Source organism: Haemaphysalis longicornis, unplaced genomic scaffold (genome assembly GCF_048455015.1).
Source record: "Haemaphysalis longicornis isolate Haplotype H1 unplaced genomic scaffold, Haemaphysalis longicornis Haplotype H1 scaffold_12, whole genome shotgun sequence".
In the NCBI taxonomy this organism is placed as follows: domain Eukaryota; kingdom Metazoa; phylum Arthropoda; class Arachnida; order Ixodida; family Ixodidae; genus Haemaphysalis; species Haemaphysalis longicornis.
The window spans coordinates 108,760,856-108,784,305 of record NW_027526225.1 but is presented as its reverse complement, the minus strand read 5'-3'; the positions used below and the strand labels follow the sequence as shown (position 1 = coordinate 108,784,305).

The following is a 23,450-nucleotide window of genomic DNA, read 5'->3' as shown; positions in this document are numbered from 1 at the left end:
GGGTCAGAAGTGCGTGCCGGTGTTTTTGAAAGAAGCTTGCGTGCTTTCCGAAATCCTGATGGATCTCGCTCACCGCGCACGTCTCTATGGGAGTGACTAAAAGAGTGATTGCGCAGTTAGGTAAGTTCGCCCTGGAACGCATGTAGCCGTCACCGTCAGGACTTTGTCGCGAGGGTTTGTCCCTGTTGCATCCCGGAAGGAAAAATGCCGAGGCGTTGTCGAGATAGTGATCGTTGAGCGCACAATCGTTCACCGTGCACGTCTCTGAGGAAGTAACTGAAAAAATAACTGCACAGTTGGCAATTTCGGCTGGAACGTGTGTGTAGCCGTCACCATCACAACTTTGTCCTCAAGGTTTGTCTCTATTTCCTCGCCGAAAAGAGAAACGCCGACACAATGTCGAGATAGTGACAGCAGCGTGCATGATCGATTTTTTTTTTTTTTTCATCTTCGAAGTCATTTTAGCGCGTGATTCGCCGCACCAGCGATATACGCGCCCGCCGCGACCGTCATATGGGAAGTAAAAAATAACGAAGCAGAAGTGGATGACGAGCTCTGAGGATATCGCCAGAATGGGCTCGCACGTCAAGTTTGCATTCGATCAAACCCAGACCCCCACCCTCGTCTCATTGAACCAGCGCTCGCTCCGCACAAAAGCTACGCATATAAGGAGGCAGCTGCAAGTCCCGTCAAAATCGACGCCTCGACCGTAGCCCTCACCAGGGTGGGAAGGAAGTACCCGGGACCGTCGTTCCCCTCTCGTCCTTCTAGTAGACACGCACACATACAGGCACCCACCCAGATACGAGGCGGTGTGTACGGATTACTCTACAGTTTGCGGGTGAAGAGCTCCGCTGGTCCTCGCCTGTTGCCCTTCTCGCGTATGCGCCTCAAGATCAAGTTCAAACATTCGCGCCATCGCCCTCCACGTCAGGGCCTCGCCCGGCTGTCACACTGAGCGGGACATCAGCCCGCGAGAGCTTCGCCTTGTTCGCGGTCGCTGTGTGAGAAGTGGCAGACTTGCCCCGCAGGCTTTGCATTCGGGCGAGGTTTTCCTTTTTCTACACGTGCGTGCGTGTGCGGCACGTATACTCGTCCCGGACGGACCAACAAACAACGCATTTCTCAAAGAACGTGCCCGGAGAGGCGCGAGACGGATGTTTTCCCTGTACTCTCCTGCCCTGGGGATTTTAGCTGTATTTTCTTGTCCACCAGCACTCTAGGCAAGAATTCTTGGTCGTGTAGCGTGCCAAGATTCCCGGCTGTGTGAAGCTTCTCTACTGCTTTCAGTAGAGTGGCTACTTCTGCCTCGGGCCTGTCGTGAGACGTGTTTGGCTAAGAAGACTAGTGAATAGAACATGCAAATCAAGTCAGAGGGCGGAAAAAGTTGGAGGTCTGGTGGTTTCGGAGAATTCCAGTAACGTAGAAGAGAGTAAAAAAAAAAAAAGCAGACTGCGGCCAAATGCAACTGGTTGGTCCACCACCAGGCATTGGGTCTGCAGTGTGTGCTTACATAAACAATTGTTATTGAACACTTTCTAAAGCCCCGAACGCAGAATACCCGGTGTGGCTTAGATTCAAAATACCCTTCGAGAAATCTGCAGTCAACCAGCTGCGGTACCTCCCAAGTAAAAAAAAAAAATCTATTTGCAAAACGCGTCTTCAAGGTGTTTTTCTTGAAGTAAAAATAACATTCTACTCTAGCGATGGTTTAGAGATCAATCCCGAAACTGCATACATTTTTGTGGGAGTGAGGATGCGTGAGTTAACCCGTCTTCTGCCTACGTACTTAAAATCTTAAAGTGCGCCTAGTGATTTGCTACCCGTGGATTCAACCACTCAGACTGGAGGAATGGGTTGTGGTTAACTATATCCATTTACGACCTTCTTTATTGTTTGCGTCGCGGCGTCCCCCGTAAGTCAGTCTGGCAGACATGCGGGCACGAAACAATGGTTGACACAGGGCGTCTTCAAGACGCCCTCAAAAGCGAGTCTCGGCGCGTAGCTAGAAAGGCGGGAAGGTGGTCTTGTTTGTCGTCCAAATTAGTCGGGGCCCTTCGCTGGAGCGTCGCCCACCGGGACGACGTTCAATCTCAACCGTCCTCTTCCTTGCTTGCGTATTTCTTGAAGTTATCTCCATCGGACCGTGTTTGTCTTGGGTACACTCGAATAGCGCGGCGCTTGAAGAAGTTCTTTTCAACTCCTCCGTCTTGGAAGCAGCCGTTTTATCACCGGACGGCGTTAGCGCGGCGCTATAATTGGCGCACTCGACAGGACGCTCCCTCTGCGCATGCGCGAAGCAGCTCATCACTGGACTGTGTTAGCGCGGCGCTATAATTGGCGTACTCGACAGGACGGTCCTACTGCGCATGCGCGGCGCTGTCTAGAGCGTTCCCTAATCTCAGGACGGCTTAAAGAGCGAGAATGGTTCCCGCACGGCACGTCTCAGCGCGGCACTGATTCTCACTCCGCGACATCCGCCATCCATATCCAGTCCGGCGGTGCCTTCGGTCACGGTTCGCACGTACTCCACTCCGCCGGGTCGTCGACTCGTCGACGGCGTGAGCGGCTCCGCCGTCGTCGAGGTGACGTGTTTGCACACTGGGGCACTTCAAGGTTGCGGACGGCTTATTATGTTCGCGGCGCGCAAAAGGAGAGTGCAATTACGAGACCAACCTGCACGGGCTTGGAAGCGTCTGCTCCTTCTGCTATCTTTGTTGATCGCAGGAGAATGTGTAGACTTGGCTTTGAGCAGGAACTCCGAGGAAGGCAAAGGGAAAAAGGCTGTACGTCATTCATTCTTCTTGAAACAGATAGTATTTTTTTAATGTTTGAAAGATAGAAAGAAAGTGGAGAAAAACACGCCGGCGGGTGGGATTCGGTCGTGGGTTCGGCCGTGGGTTCTTTTTTTTTTCTATCTTTCAAACATAAAATAACTATCTGTGTCAAGAAGAAAAAATGACGTACAGTCTTTTCCCCTTGTGAATTTGGTACCGGACTGCATTTGGTGCCAGCTAACAACCCGACAAGTTATGCACCTGAAACTGCTATCTGCATCGCCGTGCTCTCATCACTAGAAACGCTATAACTAACAGCTCGCGAGTGGGTAACTCTATATACCGGGGCACTGTAAGGACGGCATTTAATTTAATAAATGTTGATGTTTCTTTCTCAACTTGCGAAGCTTCGCGCGTCTTCTGATCGTAAGCAATGGCGTGCCGTACGCGAGAAGACGACAATATCCGGTTCGTTGCCATACAAACTATTTCGCCTCCCCCGCGCGCTCCGCTGATGACGGAGATTTCAAACTTCATTCCACCGTTGAAGGAGAGAGGGGGACAGCCACGGCGGGGTCGGCGCAAATACCTCGCTAATTTGCGACTTCCGAATCGCGCGCCCTCGTTTCAGCGGGCACCCCCCTTTTTTCCCGCGCCATCTCCGCCAAAGCAGCGAACGAACGTCTTCGACGGGCACCACTCCGTCTTCGAGAAGTTCGGGGAGGGTGCTGATTTGGCAGCGTGATAGCGCGGCGTATGCTCGAGGTGCGAGAGGGCTGTGGCGTATCGCTTTTCTCAGAAGCCCGCGCTCACACCGGCGGACAACCGGGGTCTCCGGACTTTCGACTGCATCCGCGTTCTATCCGACTCCTCCGCCCATTAATTTCCGGCTTAGCCAAGGCGAGCCGGGCAGGAAATAAGCCGTAAGAGCGACCGACTCCGAATCCAGCAGCGGTCGCTTGCTCGCACCAATCTCCCCTTCCTCGCAGCTTTCGATTCCTGGGAACCCTGGTCTGCGCGAACCCCTTTTATTCTCGAGTCCTCGCCAGTTTTTCGTTCAGTTTGCCTTTGTTTTTATCAGGAGTTACCAGTGCGAGTTTATCAGTGCGAGAATTTATGTTCAGGTCTGGTCTCCCGACGGGCAAGTTGTTCCTTTTGTTGCTCCTTTCGATTCCAGGAGAGCGTGTAGCGTGTCAAGCTGTAAGTGTTCCAGGTTTTGCTAGCCCTAAGATACCCCGGCACCCGTCTCGTTTACGGCTTAGGGATCATTTCGTGGAAAGACGCTAATGGTGCCGTATGAAATGTATCTGACATTGCCCAGGGATTCCGAGAAGGAATCAAACAGGCCCCCCCCCCTCCCCCCCCCCCCCCCAAAAAAAAAGCACCCTCGCAGTACTCGTAACAATAAAGCGGCCACGTATTATTAAATTCGTAATACTGACAGGAAGTTCCCTGCCACGATGATGTCGAATAGGATGATCCTGCTACGACTACCGCATTTTCGCGCGTATAACCCGCACCAAAAATGTGAAAATTTCAGTGGAAAAGTAGGGGGTGGATAATACGCGGGGTATTTCCTTTATTGCAGCTTCACGGCAATGCGTGTAGTGCCGTGAAGCTGCACTGCGCGTTGGGTCGTGAAGGTGACTTCGTGAACAACACTGAGGACTACGGCTCAAGTGATAGCTCTAGCGGGAGCAATGTCACTGAGTGAATTGTGACTTTCGCTTTGCAGTCAGTGTATTCTATTTGATAAATATACGCATTTTCTTTCTAGATAGTATGTGATGTGTTGCTTGAACAGTAGCTTTGGTGCAGCCTTTCCTGTATCAAGTGGGCAGGCAATACGCGAGGATTTTTGCGCGAAAATACGCCATCTGGAATAGGATGAGATTTGAGCTGAGATTTGAGGATGAGATCCCGGATAGGATGATCGTTGATAGGGTGATCACGAATACGATGCAGTATGATAAATAGCTAGCGGAGTTGGTATTTGTTCATCTCGAAAAACGGCGCAAAAAGATTCCAACAGCGTCGGGATTGTCATCAAAGTTGCCCCTGAGCTAGTTGGTTCATGACCTGATTGCAGGAGATACGGCGCTGAACAGACGTGGACGAAGCTAGACCAGTGACGTCTGTATTTGTCGGTTTGTGTCGAAAGTGCACGTCTGTTTAGCGCCGTACCTTCTGCCTTGATTTTTTTTTTTTTTTTTGGTAGGTCTTCTGCGCTGAGTTTTGGGTGACGTGGGTAGGATGCTGAACCCCGGCACAAAGTTGGTGTTGACGCGTACTTGACACGAAAAGGCAAAGAAACAAACAACTCGAAAAGCCTTCCTTTTCGATAATGGCGAAGGAGTCTGGAGGGAACCTCGAACGTCAGACGAGAAGAGGCAGGAGGGAACGGCTAGACACGGAAAGATATAACCATTCTGCTATAAGGAAGACGTCCGGGCGCGAGACAAAAGAATTTAAATTTGGCGCCCAACTGCGAACAGGGTCTCCGAATTCAAATGCAAGCTCGGCCTACGCCGAACCAGCTTCTCGCTTTCTTCCACGGCAGCTTCTATGACCGAGTTCCCAGCCAAACCTTCCGCATATGCAAGTGCCGGCGCGCGCAAGCACGTCGGCCCCAATGTGCTTTCGATCTCGAAAGACGGAGGACCTCCGCCGCAAAAACTACCAACATGGCCGGCCGTTTGATCGCGAGCCGGGCGGGAAGCAAAGTGGATAAACGGGCGCGATCAGTTTCCCTTTGGCCGTGCCCGGCGCCCAGCTCTCAACAATCGCGCATTGTCCCGTTCGCTGCGTCAGCTGGACGAGACCGGGCGTTGTAGCGCGTTGGTGTATACAATCGGCGCTCGCCCCCTTCTTGTGGGAAAAGCGATCCGGCGCGCTGCTCACAAAGGGATGGGGCCCGGTCGGAATGCATTGAGAGCGGCTTATGCTGCGCCGCCGAGCGTTGTTCGCAACTCTCGTTTTCTGGTTCCCGCGGGCGTATTGAGGATAAACGTGTACACGCGTTGCCGGAGAAATACAGGTGTGTCGTGCCCGCTGCTTAGCTGGCGTCTTCTGTATACAGTATAGCCCACTTATAGCGAACCCGGTTTTAACGATATAGCGGTTATAACGAACAAATCTTCATTTCCCGTTACTATTGGTATACATAGATTTTCTGTCCAGATATAGCGAAAAGCGGATATAGCGAAGTGATTTCGCTTTCCCGTTGTGTTCGTTATAAGCGGGCTCGCCTGTACTACAAACCACTGCAAAGTCGACAATAGAACATAAGAAACAGCAACAAAGACACATCCGCTCTGTCTGCATGTTATTCCGAAATAGAGTAAGCCCTCTTGTAATGTGAAACCGCATTATTCGAATTATGGCTTTATTTTAAGTTTTTCTGGTACACATCGCAGTGGACTTATAGTGAACATTTTCCTCTTTTAATGAAGTATCGCTTATACTGAAAACAGGGTTTTCTGAGTGTACGTTGGGTTGTGTTGAGGGGTAATTGCACACGAGGTACCACGTGATCGTCTCGACGCGGTGACGAGACGCCAGCGCCAGAATTTACAGCATGTTTCAAAGTTGTCTTTGTCCGGTACCGCAAATTCGTCGGCGACTGTGCAACTCTCACCCTGCGCTACGTGCGCGATCTGCCGACGCATCGCGTAGACAGGCTGCGTATAAATCGTCGCGGGATTCGTGAGGTGGTGTGACGGCTCTTACAAACACGAAGTCGGAGCCAACAACAACTCCAGAGTGCCCTTTGGACTTGTACGCCGACCCAGTGTCGGCGCAACTCGTGGATGACGCCCGATCCGTCCGCTCAACTCCAGTGAACGTGGCGTGGCGCCTTTGTATTCGCTATGTGCCTGGCGCGAGCGGCACGCAATCGGCGCACCTCAGCGGGGCGCGATATGCGCCGATAGCGCGCTGACTGCCGGTCCACTCGCGGGCGTATTATGCGCATATAATAACAGACTTCGAGCGTCCCACTTTTTCTTTCTCGACCGCGTTCCGAGCGGGCTCTGATCGATGGCCGCTCGCGCACCTCTGGCGCCCGTGCTCGCGCCGACCACGTCGTCGGCGTTTCCTGTTCGTTTGTGTGCACTCGAAATGCCATATGCACGCCACGCACGCGTTTCTCTCGTCGCTCCGAACTGTCTCCTCGAAGGGGGGGCCCACTTATATTGTCGTTCCCAGTGTGCACTGGGGGCGGTCTGACGTGCCCCATTTTTGTCCTTTCGGTGGTCCCCGGTGTATGTTTAGTGTAAGGTGTCATCTGATAGCGCTAACGCCTCTGTGGAATCACGCGCCCTTCTTCTAGACAGCAAATTATGGTGGATCAGACACGCGTTGAACACGGCTCAATTCGCTGTGCGCATCGTGTCAGCGAGGACAGACCTGGTTTATTCGGACGTGTGGATGAGGAGAGATAAGGAGCGTTTGATGTTCTCGGTCTGTAGCGTTGTCGAAGTACGAAAGAAGAATGGGAGAATCGGTAGAGGAAGATTGACATGCAATATTATAACAGCTCGTTATAGCAAAGTGGTAGTAAAGAACCACTCGCCGTATCAAAGACAACGGGAGGGAGTCGTGTAGGTCGGATTTACTTCTGGCGTCGCATTCGCTTCGTTGACGCGAGTGTTTCGTTATAACCACTCGTTATGAAGAAGCGGTTATAACGAAATTCTCGCTGTAACGAAGCCAGCTGGATGACATGAATAGCTTGACCGTGGAGATACTCAAATAAGTGTCGTTAGGGAACAAGGGGGGATTTTGTTATGGCCAGTGTTTACTGCACAACCTTTTCAGTTTTCTTTCGTCTGCAGCTGCCGCATACATTCTTTATTGTTAAATCAGATTACCTGAACATGCACCGAAACCGAGGACGACTAACTTGTTACGTGAGGTGCAAAACGCTCGTGTGAGACATTATAGCTATAAAAAGATTGTACTGTTGTGCTTTGCTGTTTTCTTTGTGTTCTTTTATGCTTTGCAAATTATGCAAAACTTTGCTAGCGTGTGATGCCTCATTCCTTCATTTCTGCTCGTGTGGTCATCAGGCATACTTGCAATGTGTTTTCACGAAGTCATGCCCTAGTTCTGGCTGTCTTATAGCCCGGCCACAGGGCGATTGCTAAACGTCATTTTTGTTCGATAAGTGATGCTTGTTTAGTTAATACTGAGCAACGTTTCTACCACAATGGTAAAACCGTTGAAACCTCTAAAATATATATTAAATTTGCGGCACTGTCAATTAGCGTCATAGTCACCGTTTGGTTCACAACTTTAGTTAGCTAATTCAACCAAAATGCAATTTTAACTTCGTTATTAACTTTGTCATCACATCTCACTCAATCTAACATCACCAGAAAGTTGCTGTTACTCTGCATATCGCTACAGTCTTGCAGTGTCAGTTTCAGTTTGCCGTACGCTGAAACCTCTGTGCCTCGATGTCGTGCTTGCACTTTGAATGGGAGCGAAGAATCTAATTGAGATTCCCCGCGAGCCACCTCCCCAGTAACGCAAGAGTTGCTCAATTTTCGCGCGTTCTCGGTATTGCAAAAGTAACCCCCGAGTCGCCGCCACGCAAAGTAGACGGTTGCACGCAACGCAAAATGTTTCCGAGTGTGTGTAACATCGTTCATCAACTAACGTAGCATCCGCACAAAAGCAGCGCTGTAGCGCGCAACAGGGCCAAGTTGAAACGACACGAGGCACGGGGGAGACGAAGCTTTAATCTTTATTATTGCCTCACTTTCCCCTCTAGCGAGAAACTTGCGCACAAAGGGAGGACGTGCTCGGATGCTAATGAACGGAACGTGTACTTCGTTACCCTCAGTGCTTTTTTATTCCCTTTTGAGCCTCATTTGTAATCAGTTCTGTGTTGAATTTGTGTCGTTGTTCCAGCTCGCCATCGTCTCACGATCCGTTCCCTGTTCTTTTTCTTTTCGTTTCTTTCAGTTTCCCTACCCAACTATTCAATAAGGCCGCCTCAGTTGGGCAGAGGTAAAACTCCGGCGTATTTTTTTGTTTGCCCCCGAATTTCTGCTCTCTGTTAAACTAACCCCTCTCAATTTTCCTCTGCCGTGGTTGCCTGCTCTCATGCATACTAACACAACCTTACCAGTGTATGTTTGTATGTACGCTAAAACTATCGTGTAACTGCATTTGTTACTGCGTGCATGCCGCATCGCTTGGCTTTCTCTGCGTTGAAACACGCGCGCTTGTGCGAGTGATGGTGGCGGCGGGTGTATGGTGTAAGATCATTTACAGCGCTAGCGTCAACACCTTCAAGGTAAGAAAGCCTCGTCACATTCACAAAATTTAACGCACGCGTTAGAGCTGGTAATTTTAGTAAAGATCGCAACTAAGAATACGTCAGTTGTGTCAATTGGACGAGAGACTCTTTTTACCCGGAAAGGAATGAAAGCAAAGAACAGTGCCGGGCCTTTTAATACCTAGAAGGTGTTTTCCCTGCGTTCGTGTTTCGCTGTGTACTTGGCGTCGCTGCTGCGAGAACGTTCGATTGACGTTTCCCGCACGTATGTACGGACGGGTGGCACATCATGCCACGCACGTGCCCTCCCCACCACGCGTCTCATCCGGTGTAGTGCGGGAGAGCCGCCAGCGCGGGCGTGGTGACGTAGCCTACGGTGTTCGAGGCTACATGCGCGCCCGGAAAGGAGGGGCGAACCCGGGACGCGCTGAAGTTCCTAATGACTTTAACAATTAGCGAAAACGTCACGCCGAGAGAGCCTTTCATGCCGTCCAACTTGATGCTGGTGCTGTAGCTTGTTGCCGCGCGTATACAGCTGACGACACCGTCCCCTGACATTTTTTTTTCTTCCTTCTTTACTTTTGCGTCTTTCGCTCCACGCTGACAGGACGCGTGCCGCCTCTACCTTAGGGCTGAATTTGCTGCAGCTTTTGGGAGAACACGGAGGCACGATTGAAGGGTGCTGGTGGAACAGGAAAAAAGAAACAGAAGTGGAAGAAAAGCCGCCTCGCAAGTTGTACGCTTCGTGTCACGAAGCCATCGCGGCAATTATCTCCGGCGAAAACCATTTTACCGGGCGCTCGGAACCGGGCCCTCACAACGCCGGCTTGCTTAGTAGGCACGTTTAGCCGTGGAAGAAGCAACATCCATTGGTTTTTTTTTTTTCTCCCTGCGACGAATATATTAACCCTCGGGAGCAGATCTTTGCGTAGCAACGTTGCTAGGGAGCGTAAGAAGAAAAATATACTTAGTGAGGGCTTCGTTCATACGTGTGCCGATTTCTTTTTCGTTTTTTGCGGAACCTAATGAGAACGTAAGGTTATGGCAGTCGCGTTCGTGCCGAGGCTTTGCTTAACGAGGAAAGGCATATCAAACGAGTCGGACGTCATTTATCGACTGGCCCTTGCCGAGGCAATCGGCAGACGCATTCCCCTCCCGAATGCAGACAGCGCCGGAGACTAACCCCAAGTCGAAGAGTTCGATACCCGCGCGCAGTTGGGGAAAACTGGCTCATTTGTATACACAGTGGCTCGCGCGGGGTCATCAGCCTCCAGGCAACGTCCCCAACACGCGCGTGCGCGTTATAACGGGACACGCTCACGAGCTCACGACGTCTACGAGACGAACGCGCGCGAGAGTCACGAAGTCAACGAGGGCGCCGACTCGCGCGGCCAGCAATTAGAAGCACGGGTGCAGCGCTGCGTCGTGTGTGTATTCACGGCGCCGGCAAGGACGTGATCGAGGCCAGGCGGCGTATAATCCTGCACCCGACATTCCTCGCGAACGCCTCCTTGTCACTGAAGAAGCCTCAGAGCGTACGCGCTTGAAGGGCGCACCCCGAGAACAACGACGTTTCGATCTGACCCCGATCCGCTCGGATAGCTAGCCAGCGTTGTGGGTAGTTGTAGTGCCGGTCATGCGTATGCGTCCCGACAAAGCGAACAACGCAGGCGCATGGCAGGAGTGGCAAACCTCGTCGGTGGGGCACCGCGCTCTTTTCATTGTGTCGAGGCACAATTCGTACACGCTGAAGCGTCGGCGGACAAGGCGTGAGCCTGGCTTGATTCGAGACAAAATAGCGGAATAGTTCTAGCACAACCTGTACTCGTGAACACGGTCAATAAGGCAGCCCGTCTCGGACGACTTTTAAGGAAGCTATGCAGCCACTCAACGCGCCCACGACGGTCATGTTCGTGTAGTCGGTCGACGCGTCGGTAAACCCGTCAGTGCGCTGAGGATCAGCCAAACGGACCGCTCGTCAAAGTTCAGCTTCGGTGGCGAGTCGTGTTTTCTTGTTATTTTTCTTCATGCAGGTCGGCCGATTCGAAATGTCTGGTCTTACCGCGCTCTCCGCGAACCGGATTTTCAATGGGAGTCTTCGCGTCGTTGTACTCGGAGGGGGGAGACGACACGAGGGAGAGCGCATGAGCTCTGCAGGTCGGCTGTCACGCTTGGCGTGCTTGCACTGCGTCGGTAGTTTTGAGGCGCCGAAACGCGGTGCGCCGGAATGAATGGCGGCAGTAAAAAAATGCTAAAGGGAAAAATAAAACAATGGGAAACGTACGACTTGGACGGGCATTTCTTGACCTTCATTCTACGCACGTCTTTGTACTGCGTCTATTTTTTTCCCTTTTCGATTGTGGTATTGTCGTGGGCAGACGAAGCAGCAAGACATGACGAACGCCGCTGACCTAGAAACGATTGACGAGAGCTGCTTCTTCAAATGCAACCCTTTGCCGAATTTGGATGTCGAGGAAGGGCCGGCCGCAAAATAAACAAGGCCGGTTTAGCGTCGAGTGAAGCAAGGCGAACTTAGCGAGATTGAGTGAAACACAGAAACCAATGTCACGTGACCTTAAGTCCCCTCAAAAAACTATGCAACGAAAAAAAGATCAATGTAACACTTCCGGATTAGAAGCGAGCTTCAGGGATTAGCGAACAAACTCGTGTAGAAAACGTCCTATTGCAAATTAAGAGAAAAGGGAGAGAAAAAGTATGCGCAGTTGAGCCGAAAACACTAACATTTCACTCAAAGGTCCACGATAGGGGAATAACCTACGTAACAGAAGGAACAATTGGCGAGGATGGAGCATGTGGTTATTAGCCGTTCGCCGAGGGTCGTCATCACGATCAAACTGATCTTCTAAAGCTTCAGGCTGAAGAGAATCCACAATTAGCGTGGGTAAACACGCATGCTAATGATTAGCCATTCGACGAGGGTCGTCATCATCATCATCAACATCAAACTTCGCCGTTCTAAGCTTCGGGCTGACCTATGTTGCCGAACACGCCACCTAAACCATTGTATAGCACTGGAGTTATCATTCTGAAGTTATAGCTGCCTAACTAATACTCGGGCCGCCGTCCAAAATTTCCTCGTTCGCTGCTCACAGACAGAGAGAGAGAGAGAGAGAGAGAACGCGCTATTATCACATACGAGGCGCCGTGCATTAGCTTATGGCGTAACAATGCTCCGGAAAGTCGGGTAACGATCCGCTATCGTGATCAGTTGCCGTGTCGCTCCCGCTTCCGCAGGCGCACGTGTATAGGCCGCAACGCTTTGTTCCAGTCGGGGCGGGAAATCAAGTTTGCGCTCCGGCAGCCGCGACCGGTCGGTCGACCAAGCCCCGCACGCAAAGAGAGGAAGGCGCGGTTATTGATTGAATCACGATCATCATATTCACCGCGCCGTAGAAACGAGAGGAGAGAAAAATAAGCGCTAGGCGGCGCAGAGAGGAGAGGGGAAGGGGGTGCGGAACCGAAACGACCGCCGAGCACAAACCACAGCGTAGAAAATACGCCGCCTATAATCCCGCCGCGGTTCTTTCTGTTTCAAAGCGCGCGGCCGAGCTAAGTAGGCCATCTTTTTCTCCAGACAGGCTGCCAGAAAAACTGAGCGGCAATTTCCGCGTGGCTTTGTAAGCTTTGCAAAGATGCGGAACATTAAGGGCGGCAGCGGCGCTCCACACCGACGATGTGTCGAAGCGGCCGCGAAGAGGAACACCTCCCGTGTGATTAAACAGCGGAAGTCATTAGATATTATCACTCTCTGCAACACCCGAAGTGCCCCATAGAAAGCTTCCGTCGTGACTGGCACCGTGTGGTCCGAGAGTGCGGGAGGCGCAGATTCCGATTACAGCGACAATTGAAAGCACAGAGAAACGATTTGTCTTTGGTCAATGAAGAAGGAGGAATAAAATAAATGAACAGGGTAAAAGGGCCTCAGTGCCCGCTTGTAAGAGAAGCTAGTTGCGCCTCCAGCCCGCAACGCTTTCTGTCTTTCTGTCTCGACTCAATCGGCGCTGGTGAGACCGTTGCGAGCGACCCATTGTATATAAGTAAAAGGTGCGCTGTACCTCACACGTCGTGCTAATCCTTTGTTCTTTCCGCCGACAATACCGAGCGCGTTCGCGGTGTCGTTAGACGCGCGTGCGATTGTAACGGCGACCACCCTGTCTCGTCTCGTGCTTTGATGCCTGTGGTGTGATGAGTCATGAAGCTAGCGTGGGTGGGCCTCTTGTCGAAACACCTAACCACTCTTTTCCTTCTACCTCTCTTGCTCTCGAGTAACTCTAACTGCGTGTTGCCAAGTAGAGGCACAGTCACCGTCAATATAAATAAATAAATAAATAAATGAATAAATAAATAAATAAATAAATAAATAAATAAATAAATAAATAAATAAATAAATAAATAAATAAATAAATAAATAAATAAATAAATAAATAAATAAATAAATAAATAAATAAATAAATAAATAAATAAATAAATAAATAAATAAATAAATTTAATAATTAAATAAATAAATAAATAAACCGATCAATGAATCCAATTTAATATGCATGCATTTCGCCTAGTAGAAGCATAGTGACCGTCACTAAGCAGCCAATCAATCAATCAATCAATGCCTAATGTCGTGCAGAGCGCATCCGGTACACGACCGAGTACACGTGCGAGGGCCGTGAGCTGAACATCTCGTGCCCGGAGAACTACCAGATCCACCTGGTGCGCGCCAACTACGGCCGCCTCAGCATCGGCATCTGCAACGACTTCGGCCGGCTCGACTGGAGCGTCAACTGCATGTCGTACAAGTCGTTCCTCATCATGCAAGACAGGTGAGCTGCTGCAGCACACACAAAGAAGCGTGCCTTGCAAAGCAGCAGCTGCTGCTGTTCGGTCGACGTCTCTATATGCGATCCGGCTGTGAAAAGCGGCCGCCCAGAAGAGAAAGACACCCTGTTGAGATTACAACGAACTACGGCGGTCGAGGTCGTAAACATCTCGACGCCGCCGCCGCCGCCACTCGGGCCAGACTGCGCAGCGTTCGGTCGCTACCAGGGCTAGTTCGAACGCGTGGCATGTAGTGCGAGGATCAGCTTTTGCACCTTTCAAAACAGTTTGATGAGCCAGACGGAAAAAAGGACCATGGCCGACGCTTCTAAGGAGGTAGAACTGTCGATAGGTAGACCGAGTTGCGTCCTTGAGGGTCAATCTGTCCCTCGCAGTTCGTGTTTTTTAAACGTGATCGCCTCCAGTGCTGCTCTATACTTTATTCTTAGGTGAAACCACAAGCTTCCTGTTTCCCCAGATGGTTGGACGAGGGGCAGATTCGGCAGAAATTCTTTCTTTCATAGCCTTCCTAAAGCAGGGTTGACACAGCGCGTGTTTATTACATCGCAACCTTGGCCCTATGTATGAAGTCTCGAACGGACGAAATCAAGCAATGAGAATCTAGTTAAAATTATAAATGTGATGTGTGTTACTGTATGATTAATACACTTGTGCATAACAGCTGGGGTGCGTTCCAATTTCCCCTTTAGACGGCTTCGTTGCCGTCTTCGCGGGCAGTCCGCCATGTTAAGCCCCGTTCCAATTTGAACGACGCAGTCAACGAAGACTGCTTCGTCAAGACAGCATCGAAGTCACCAACGATGCAGGCTGCCTTCCTGTCTAATACTACTAAGTGACGCCAGCGCCACCTTTTTGTGCACTAATGTTGTGACTAATTAACTGGTTATTTTATTGAACTATTTAGTATAATTTACTTGAGAAGAATATGCTTTGGTTTAGTTTTTAAATCGCATAATGTTTGTAATAATAGTGGTAATATTATTTAAGAAACCCGCGGCTTGCGTACAACATACAATGTCTGCTACAACGTTGTCTGCGTTGCTGACCGCCGCGCCATTCCAATTCTGCTTCCTATAAACGTTTGATCGGACTGCTTCGTAACCTGTCTACCAAGCTGTCCGCGAATTGGAACGCAGCCTAGATCTAGCCCACGTGTTAATTTTATAGTGTGTTCGAAAACCTTTGCTTTTGTTATCTTTTGCCCTAGGTGCGCGCACAAGTCCAGCTGTGGGACGCATGTCTCGAGCAGCCTGTTCGGCGACCCATGCCCGGGTACACTCAAGTACCTGGAGATGCAGTACCACTGCGTTCTCGGTGAGTACCACTTGCGCGAAGAGTACCTACGCATTTGGTAGCGTTCGCATTTCCGAGTACTCGTACTTGCAAAACTAGTACGCGTCGTTTGTTGAGAACCTGATTTGAACAAGCCATGGAGACAAATAAAAAGTTTAATTCGTTTAGAAGACTGATTTCCCCCGATAACAAGGATACCATCTTTATCGCAAACGTAGGACAGATAATGGAGATGTTAAAGGAAACGTGTGAAGCAGTGGCTACTTTTCTATGACGTCACATAATCTTGTTTGTGCGATTACCGGCCAGAAACCTACACCACCGTTAAGACTGGGGGATTGTAGTGCGGCCTCTAATTCCGTTTGATCAAATCACTTGAATGCTGACGTTGAATGCTGACGTTTAGTGCTGGCCTATAGTAACTCCTGCCCAGTTTGCGTCACCGTAGCGTAAAATTTGAAAGTTCTTCAAAGTATCTTGCGTTTTATTTTCGTTAAAAACGTCTTTCATGGCTGGACTGGAGTTCATTCATATTGAACAAACTTGTATTTTGTCTTCATGGCCCCTTAAAAAAAAACTGGTTGATTCCTCTGTCATAGGAATCGGTATAACACGAAAGTGTAATGTGCAGCGAAATCTTCAGCTGAGCATAATCTACGGGTCGGCGGCTGTCTTGTGGGTGTGCTTGGCGAGCGCTGTTCTGCTGGCGGGTCGCTTCCGTAAAGGTGTACTGGCGTGAGTTCCGTGACGGATATGACGTCATTAAAATCTTGGCGTATCCCTGCATAAAACACTTTCGCGTTAAAATATAAAACCAGAAAACGAACAACCCTAAGCATAACGTACTCTTTAGTACTAAAGGTTGCTTCTCCGCAAGAAGACTCTGTGTGCAGGGATGCACCCTTTACAGGCAGCTTGCTCCGTTGTACTGGCGTCGTTTCCGTGACGCATATGACGTCAATGAAATCTTGGTGTATCACGGCATAAAACACCGTCGTGTTAAAAAAAGAACTAACTGTAGCGGTGTGAAGGGAGAAGCTCAAGAGTAGGCAAACGCTGCGATCTCGACCGGAAAGAATGGCGCTCTGTTGAGCTCAAGGACGCTTAGTACGCACTTCCGTCATCTATCGTTGTTGGGGGAAAGTCGGAAGCCCAGAGCTACGCTGTAATGTGGAGCCTTGGCAAACGCGCCGAAGCATTGATTCGAAGGCACCAAAAACCTCGCCCGATTCGGCGAGCGACGGCTTGATCCGATATAATTACGCGCGCGGTGAAGTGGGAGCTTCGAGAGGGGAAAAACAAACAAACAAAAACCACTAAGCGCCGCGATAGCTTGCGCAGCCCGATAAGGCGATGCATAGCGCTTCTGTCTCGCGAAGAGACGTATGGTTATTAATAATCTCCGGCAGATCGATCCATTCGGCCGGAGACCATTCTGATTGCGATCTCAAACTGCTTCTTCCGCCCGAAAAAAAAAGGAACGTGGTCGAATCGAGCGCGACCGAGTCGCTGACCTTTGGTTTGTTCCCCTGAAGAGAGGTGAGAACGAGAAGGGGTGAGATAAGATGAGAGGGGAGAGGGAGAAGGGGGAGGAAGCTGAGTGACCAGGCCAGTCCTCTCTTTCCGGAAGGGGCTTCGATCGCCGCCGGCCCTGGAACCTGGCCGCAGCTGCGGCACACGCGAGGCCCACTAGCGGGCTCTCCCCAGCTTGAGCCCCTTGAGGAAAAGCCCTCTTCCTTTCAAGCTTTCCCGGCGGAGCGCTCAAGTGCGCTTCGTTCAATGTCCGCCAACGTGTGTTGGGACCCGAGCGAACGTCGAGCCCACGTTCGCGCATTCCCACCGACGTCGCTCGGTCGGGAGGAATCTGACCCCGGCTCGGGGAGAAACGAAAGGGGGGTGACTCTCCCCCTCACCCCGTCTATGTCATCGCGCGCGTCGCCGCGCTGTAAAAAGTCTCGCCGAACGCGACAGATGCCTCCCCCACCTGCGCGCGCGGGTCTGGCATTCCCTTTCAATCTAGCGGCCGTTTGAAAATGAGCCGACTCGATCCGTCCGCCGAACTGGGCGCGAAAGGGGGGGAGGGGAAAGGAAGAGGGTGAAGGGTGCCATGCTAGCGTGGCGCAATCGCGCACGGCGCCCTTCTCGAAATGACCGATGAGATTAATCGAAACCCGCCGCTTCAGCCGCCGCCACCGCGAATTCTCATTCCTCCCCCACCCCCCCACTTCTATACTCACGCCATTCTCCACTCCGCACACCAGGGGCTCCTTCTAGCGCCCCTTCTTTTCACGCGAAACCCACCACCCTGACCCGACCGCGCGCGCACGTTTTCCAGCCGACATTAGGCTTTGCGGTTTGGACGCCGAGCGGTTCGTTCCTCTGTGCGCGCATTCCTGAACACCTCGAAATCCCCACTCTCCTCCCTTCGCGAGGTCCGCTCTAAGCGGAACGTAAGCGGTGTCTATACCTCCCCCAATTCTTTCTTTGGCTCGCTGCTCTTTGGGGGTGTGCGCTTGTACGCCAAACAAAAAAACCTTAATTAGCAGGATATGGGGAGACGAGCACATTCGAGCCTAACTTTCTCCGCGATATTAATGAAGATGAAAAAAGCAATAATTGAACCATCAAAAGTTGTTTGTTTGTGTGGCCTGTCCCACCACGTACAGTGCTCGACACACTTGTTATTAGAGCGAGGTCAACTTAAACTGGTTACCTCTGAGAACAACGGACATAAAATTTTTACATACACGTTGATTACAAGAGTGGTGGGCTTAGACTTCAGAAAGCACACTAGTTTCATTCACATCCTTTTAGGGTGAAACAGTATGAGGCGGGAAGTACGAGAGCTCTGTTATAAACATGTGTGGCCGTCTGTACATCAGGTGTTTTTTGTGAGCAGGGTTTGAATGAATGAGGGACGAATGAGCCCGTATCCAGATGTTGTGTACCTTCGGTAGTTAGGGTTGGACAGAGAGGATGTTCGTAGCTGTTGTTGGAATGCGTCCGATGTGGAAGTTTCGACGCGCGCTCTGAGCGGACGTTGACGTGTTCTTTGCCCGTTTTGGTGCCAGGGGAAATTAGCTGCTTTTTCGTCAGTGTCAGTGTCCTGGTGCGCTGATAGCGTGAGTTGGTCAACAAAGTATACAGCTGCCTACGCGTACTTAACGTCAGCGCTTCTTCCGTATGCAATTCCGAGAGCTCCAACACTTGCCTTGCTTTGTGCCTTGATATTTTTCTTTGCGTTCTGACAAGACCTGGCCCGTTGGGATGGGGGTAGAAATAAGTTTCAAGGAGTATTGAAGCTGTGTGCGTACTCGCAAAGTTGTGTGAAAAAAGGTTCTGTTCTACCCTCTAAAATTGATGGACCTTAATTTAGGTCAGGCGATTGTCCACCGCGTTCTGGTTAAGTTCACTTGCGATGCAATTTTGGGATAGGGTAACGTAACTTGCCTCGCTTCACATTCGTTAATTATCTATCGCGCTGGGAACTTTGCGCATTACGGTTTTCGCGGTAGTGTTGGGAACTATTGGTTTGAGGTGAAGAGACGGAAATGTGCGCTAAAAGGTCGTTGCGGTCCGTTCCAAGGAGTTATGATTCTTTCTCTACCTCCGAAGAACGGGGTCATCAAATTTACATCACGAAATAGTTCGTTGCGTTTTGCGAAAGCTCTGGTAGGCTTGCGCAATAGTTCCGCCGCCTGAAACGGCCATCAATCACTGCTCGGCTGGTTTACGCTCCGCAGACTTGTGGCGCCGCCAACAGTGCGTTAGCTGCATTCTCGAATCAATTTTACGCCAGCAGGAACTAAAATCTTAAATAAAAAGCTATCTTTTTCGCCATTATGAGGAATTTTCTGTGACTATTCATTCGTTGGTGTCGATTATTTTCGTCAAAGCTGATACGGGTGTGGACTATGACATTTCTCTGCCATCTCGTATACCATAACAACCGTTCTCTCAACGTTATAAAGCACTGCAGAGGCTTGTGTCTTGTCTAGGGGGCGTTGGCTTCCATTTTAACGTCGGGAGACGAGTACAGGGATTTGAAAAGAAGTTGGCGTGCGGGAGAAGTAGTGGAGCGTACGGACTTATTTCATAGGAAACGGGATCAGAAAACGGGGAAGAGGTCGCTGTTGCAAGGTCGTGGGCATTAAACACAGCTAGTAATGGTTAGACTACAGCGCACAAAAACGCACAAAGGCAAGCAAGGGACATACGCTTATGCCTTTTTTTTTTTTTGTCCGCATTCTCCTACGCTGTAGTCTGAGTCATGCTAAACGAACTCGCCTAAATTTCAACCTTACCAAGTAGTGCTCTCAGCTTGAAGTAAAACGCAGTGCATGCCACGCTCGCCGCACGAGGTTACGAAACGAGCTTTCAAGATAAGATGAGAAGACGCTTTTTGTCTATCCATATAGCCTGAGCCACGTGCGCGACACCTCTTCACCCACCAAGCGCTGTATACATCCGCACATAAATAAGCTTTCGCAAACCAGGCCTCGACAACCGGTCCGTGGGCGTAGCTACTGGAGGAGGTGGGCGTCGTCTGGATATTATCTTAGCTACCGCCGCGCATCTCTCACGCACATCTTTTTCCAACTCATTTCACGTCGTCCTCGCCGACACTATTCACCGGGCGAAAGACGGAGTAGCCGTTCTTGTTTTTTATCTGCTGCTTCGCGTTCCCTTGACGTTCTTCTTTCCGGCATCACCTATGGCGTCCCGGGAGCTATGGCTTTATGCGGACGAGGACGCACACCTTATATGGCGGCCCCTCAATCACGAATATAACTTCCACGCTGCTGTATACCTCCGCACAGTGGCCACGCAGTGGGGGGGTTGCATCGAAGGAAGCTGTCTTGGAGGAACCGTTCCTACCTTTACGCATGCGTGCATGTGATCGACGGAGGAGCGCGTTCACCACCTAGAGCGAGAGAAGGCCTGGAGGACTAGTTAACAGCTCGGGGGGTAGTAACTTCGTGGTAGTGGCCGTAATAGCGAGAGAAAAAAAAACAAAACAAAAAAGAGTCGCATCAAAAGTCTCCTTTGGGGCTAGGCGTAGAGTTAGTATTGAAGCTGCAAAGGCTACGGCATTGTAGCGCTGTGGTGACGTTGAGACTAGGGGGACTGCATGCCCAAAGAGCGCGGCCCCCGCGTTATGCGGCGAAGCATCAGCGGTCGACGTCTCAGCCATCTCCTCAAAGACGGCAACGACACGACTGCGTCTTCGCTTGGAGGCCGCGGCGACACTAACGCATCTCCCGAGGAGGTGACGCGCTGAAGCGACCGCAGGCACTTTCCATTCGTCGTCCTCCATTTTTTTATTTTCTCTTCCCGCCTTTGTGTCACGCTTCCGTCTCTTTACGGAAGAGCAGTGCGTCAGTATATCGAAGCCGCCGCCGCGAACGGCGAGAAAGGAATTGAGTGTACGTGTACGTCTTATAGACTCTTTCTCCCTCTTTCTCTTTTCCCGCTTGTTTCTTGGAATCGGATAAAGCCGTTGGGGAGGCGGCCGAGAAGAGAAGGTTGCGAGGCAGAAAGGATAAGAAAAGCGCCCCCTTGCATCGGTGGCCGAGTACGGAGGTGCCACGCGTGAAGGGAAAAAAGAAAAAAGAGAAGAGCGAGAACGAATGACATAACGCCGGGGAAGAGGCGAACGGCTTCTCCGCCTCAATGCAATCGCCCTGTGTTGCTTGCTGTCGTAGCCTTGGCCGCGCGGCGCCGCGTCGGGCGGCGAGGAAAAATGGCTAGAGCCGCAAAGTGCTTCCTCAAAGGATGATTAAATGCGCCGAACGGTATATACACTACGCGTGCGCCCACGTCAGTGCCGCCTTCTCGCACGCCACGCAATGGCTGCGTACTCGCGAGATAAAACAAATGCGATGCTTCCAGGAAAAACTTTGAAGAGAAGATGAGAGGGGAGAGCGAGAGGCCTTTAGGTACGCCGAACAGTACTGCCCTACAACTCAGAAAGGAGGGGGAGGCTAGGAGAGAAGATGGGCGCGTCGGTTGATCGAGTTGCGTGGCTCCGACGGTGCGTGCCGCTGCGCACATTTTTTGACGTTGCCGTCGTGTCAACAATTCATGAATCCGAGCTGCGCTGGACGGGCTGAACAGCCGCGTGAAAAATTGAAGAAAAAACAACAAAGCGCACCAATGTGCTGCGGCAATGGGGGTGTTTTATAGCGGCTTCGTAACGTCTACTCGCGATCGAATTCGCGGAATGGGCGTCATTGGAGTTATGGGAACGAAAAGCGTAAGTTAACGGCTGAAATGGCTAGTTTTATTGCGGCCAGTTTTCACTGCACAATTCCGGTATTGTGGTTAACATATACGTCAGTTACCGTACAAGTGTCTGGTTAGGTTTACGCAGCAGTCGAAATTGTACGTTTACACGGTGGACGCAAACGAAAATTGACGGTAAAAATAAAATGAAATAGAAATAACGACAGCGACTGTATGAAGCTATCTATAAATGGCGCTTTCTCTCTTTGAACGAAAGTGGTTTTACGGTGACTCTAGTCAGCGCAATCTCCGTCAAAGTTCGTTCGTAATTGTGGTGTGCTTACAGAAGAATGTGAGCTCTTTTCGTATCAAAGAAGCCACGAACAAACGACGGTGTGGAGTCAAGAGCGCGGGCTAGGACATTCGCTCACCTTTACCTCTTTTTTTTTTCTCGCCCTGACAGCGACGGCAGCGCCAACTCCTTCAGGTGGAACCAAGGAGCACCAGAGGCTACACGGCCCCGCCGTGACAAACACAACCACACACCCTCAGCAGTTGGGCTCCCGAGATCGTCCGACGGCTGGTCCAAACCAAAACGCCCCAGACATCCATAGGTAAGGGAAGCGACGAGCGTTAGTTTCCACAAAAAAAATGTCTTCCAAATCCCGATATTTAAGCTTTGTATTTCATTTGTAGAATATTAAATTACCTAATTACTTTAAAAGCACCGTAATTTAGACGGGACAAGTTAATCCTAAAAGATCAATGACTAGAGCCGCTATAAAAATCTAGAGCCGCAAAGTGCTTCCTCAAAGGATGAGGAAATGTGCCGAGCGGTATATACGCTGCGCGTGCTCCAACGTTAGGGCCTTCTTCTTGCACGCCGCGGAATGACTGTGTACTCGCGAAATAAAACGAATGCGATGCTTCCAAGAAAAACTTTGAAAATAAGATGTGAGGGGAGAGAGCGAGACCTTTAGGTACGCCGAACAGTACAGTACATTACCAACGCAAGGTCTGCCTTTAAAGCGTGCTCCACAGCAAAGGTGGCCATGCTGCGGCAAAGCTTGCCGCTAGGGCAGTGGAGCAAACAGAGGCAAATTGCGGCCAGCCCTGCGTAGAAAACGCCTAAGAAAGCCAATCGAAATTAAAATAAACTGCGGAAATCTTTATCATTGTCAGTGTTTAAAAGGAAGTTTTTTTTTTGTGCTGCACGTCTATGAACTTTAATGGTATTTAAATCGTTTAATGTTTGCATAATGTTCCGGGACATTATTGCCGTCCTTCAACGTCACTTGTTTTTAAAAGTTCGCGATGACAGATATTGTTCATTTCACGGCTTCCGCTTTCAGGTCGAATCCGGATCCTTTCGCTCCCGCGGCGACCTCGAGACGCCCCGCGACGAGCACCACAACCCCGACTCCAACGACAACGTCGACGGCGCCATTGACGCTGTCGTACTCGACCTCGACTACGCCCGCGCCGGTGCGGCCCGACGTCAGGGAAGACGAGCAGAAGCCGCCGGAGTCCCACGACTTTAACAACAACCGCTACCCGACGCCGGACACCCGACCGGCATGGAATGAAGTCACACCGTTCGCTACTGGGCAACCAGGTAAGAAATCCTACATTTTCTTTGCACCTGGATACAATATTAACCTTAAGCCGATCGAGCTTATTCTCACCTTAATGTGACTGTGCATCGGACGCAGGTAGTCTGCATCAAAGCCTCTATTGTCCCTGGTAGCTACGCTTTCATGAGTTATGTACTTGCGCCGACATCACCCTTGTAATCGGAAAAAGGGAAAATTTACAAAAAAAAATCCGTTTCAAAGTACGAAATTAAGCCCTGTTTGTTTAAACACACGCTTTCATTCAGTTTGCTCAACAAAACCTGCGTCCGACTAAAAAACGGTTGGTAATATCTGTCAGTCCGGCCTGTCTTGCATCAGAATAAAGTGAATTCATTCTTGCACAGTTACACCTGGGAACATAAAGCGCACCAGTAAAGTAGAACG

The 23,450-nt window shown here is 50.5% G+C and overlaps 1 protein-coding gene across 1 annotated transcript in view; it reads left to right on the top strand.

Moving 5' to 3' along the window:
• Positions 1–8,657: 8,657 nt before the first annotated feature.
• LOC144163214 (latrophilin Cirl-like) overlaps positions 8,658–23,450 on the top strand; it is a gene marked incomplete in the record, with an annotated part of 29,844 nt that continues 15,051 nt past the window's right edge. The window contains 5 exon segments of the mRNA XM_077694072.1: positions 8,658–8,792; positions 13,706–13,898; positions 15,122–15,228; positions 21,896–22,046; positions 22,785–23,047. Of these exon segments, the coding sequence (XP_077550198.1) occupies positions 13,864–13,898; positions 15,122–15,228; positions 21,896–22,046; positions 22,785–23,047 (556 nt within the window).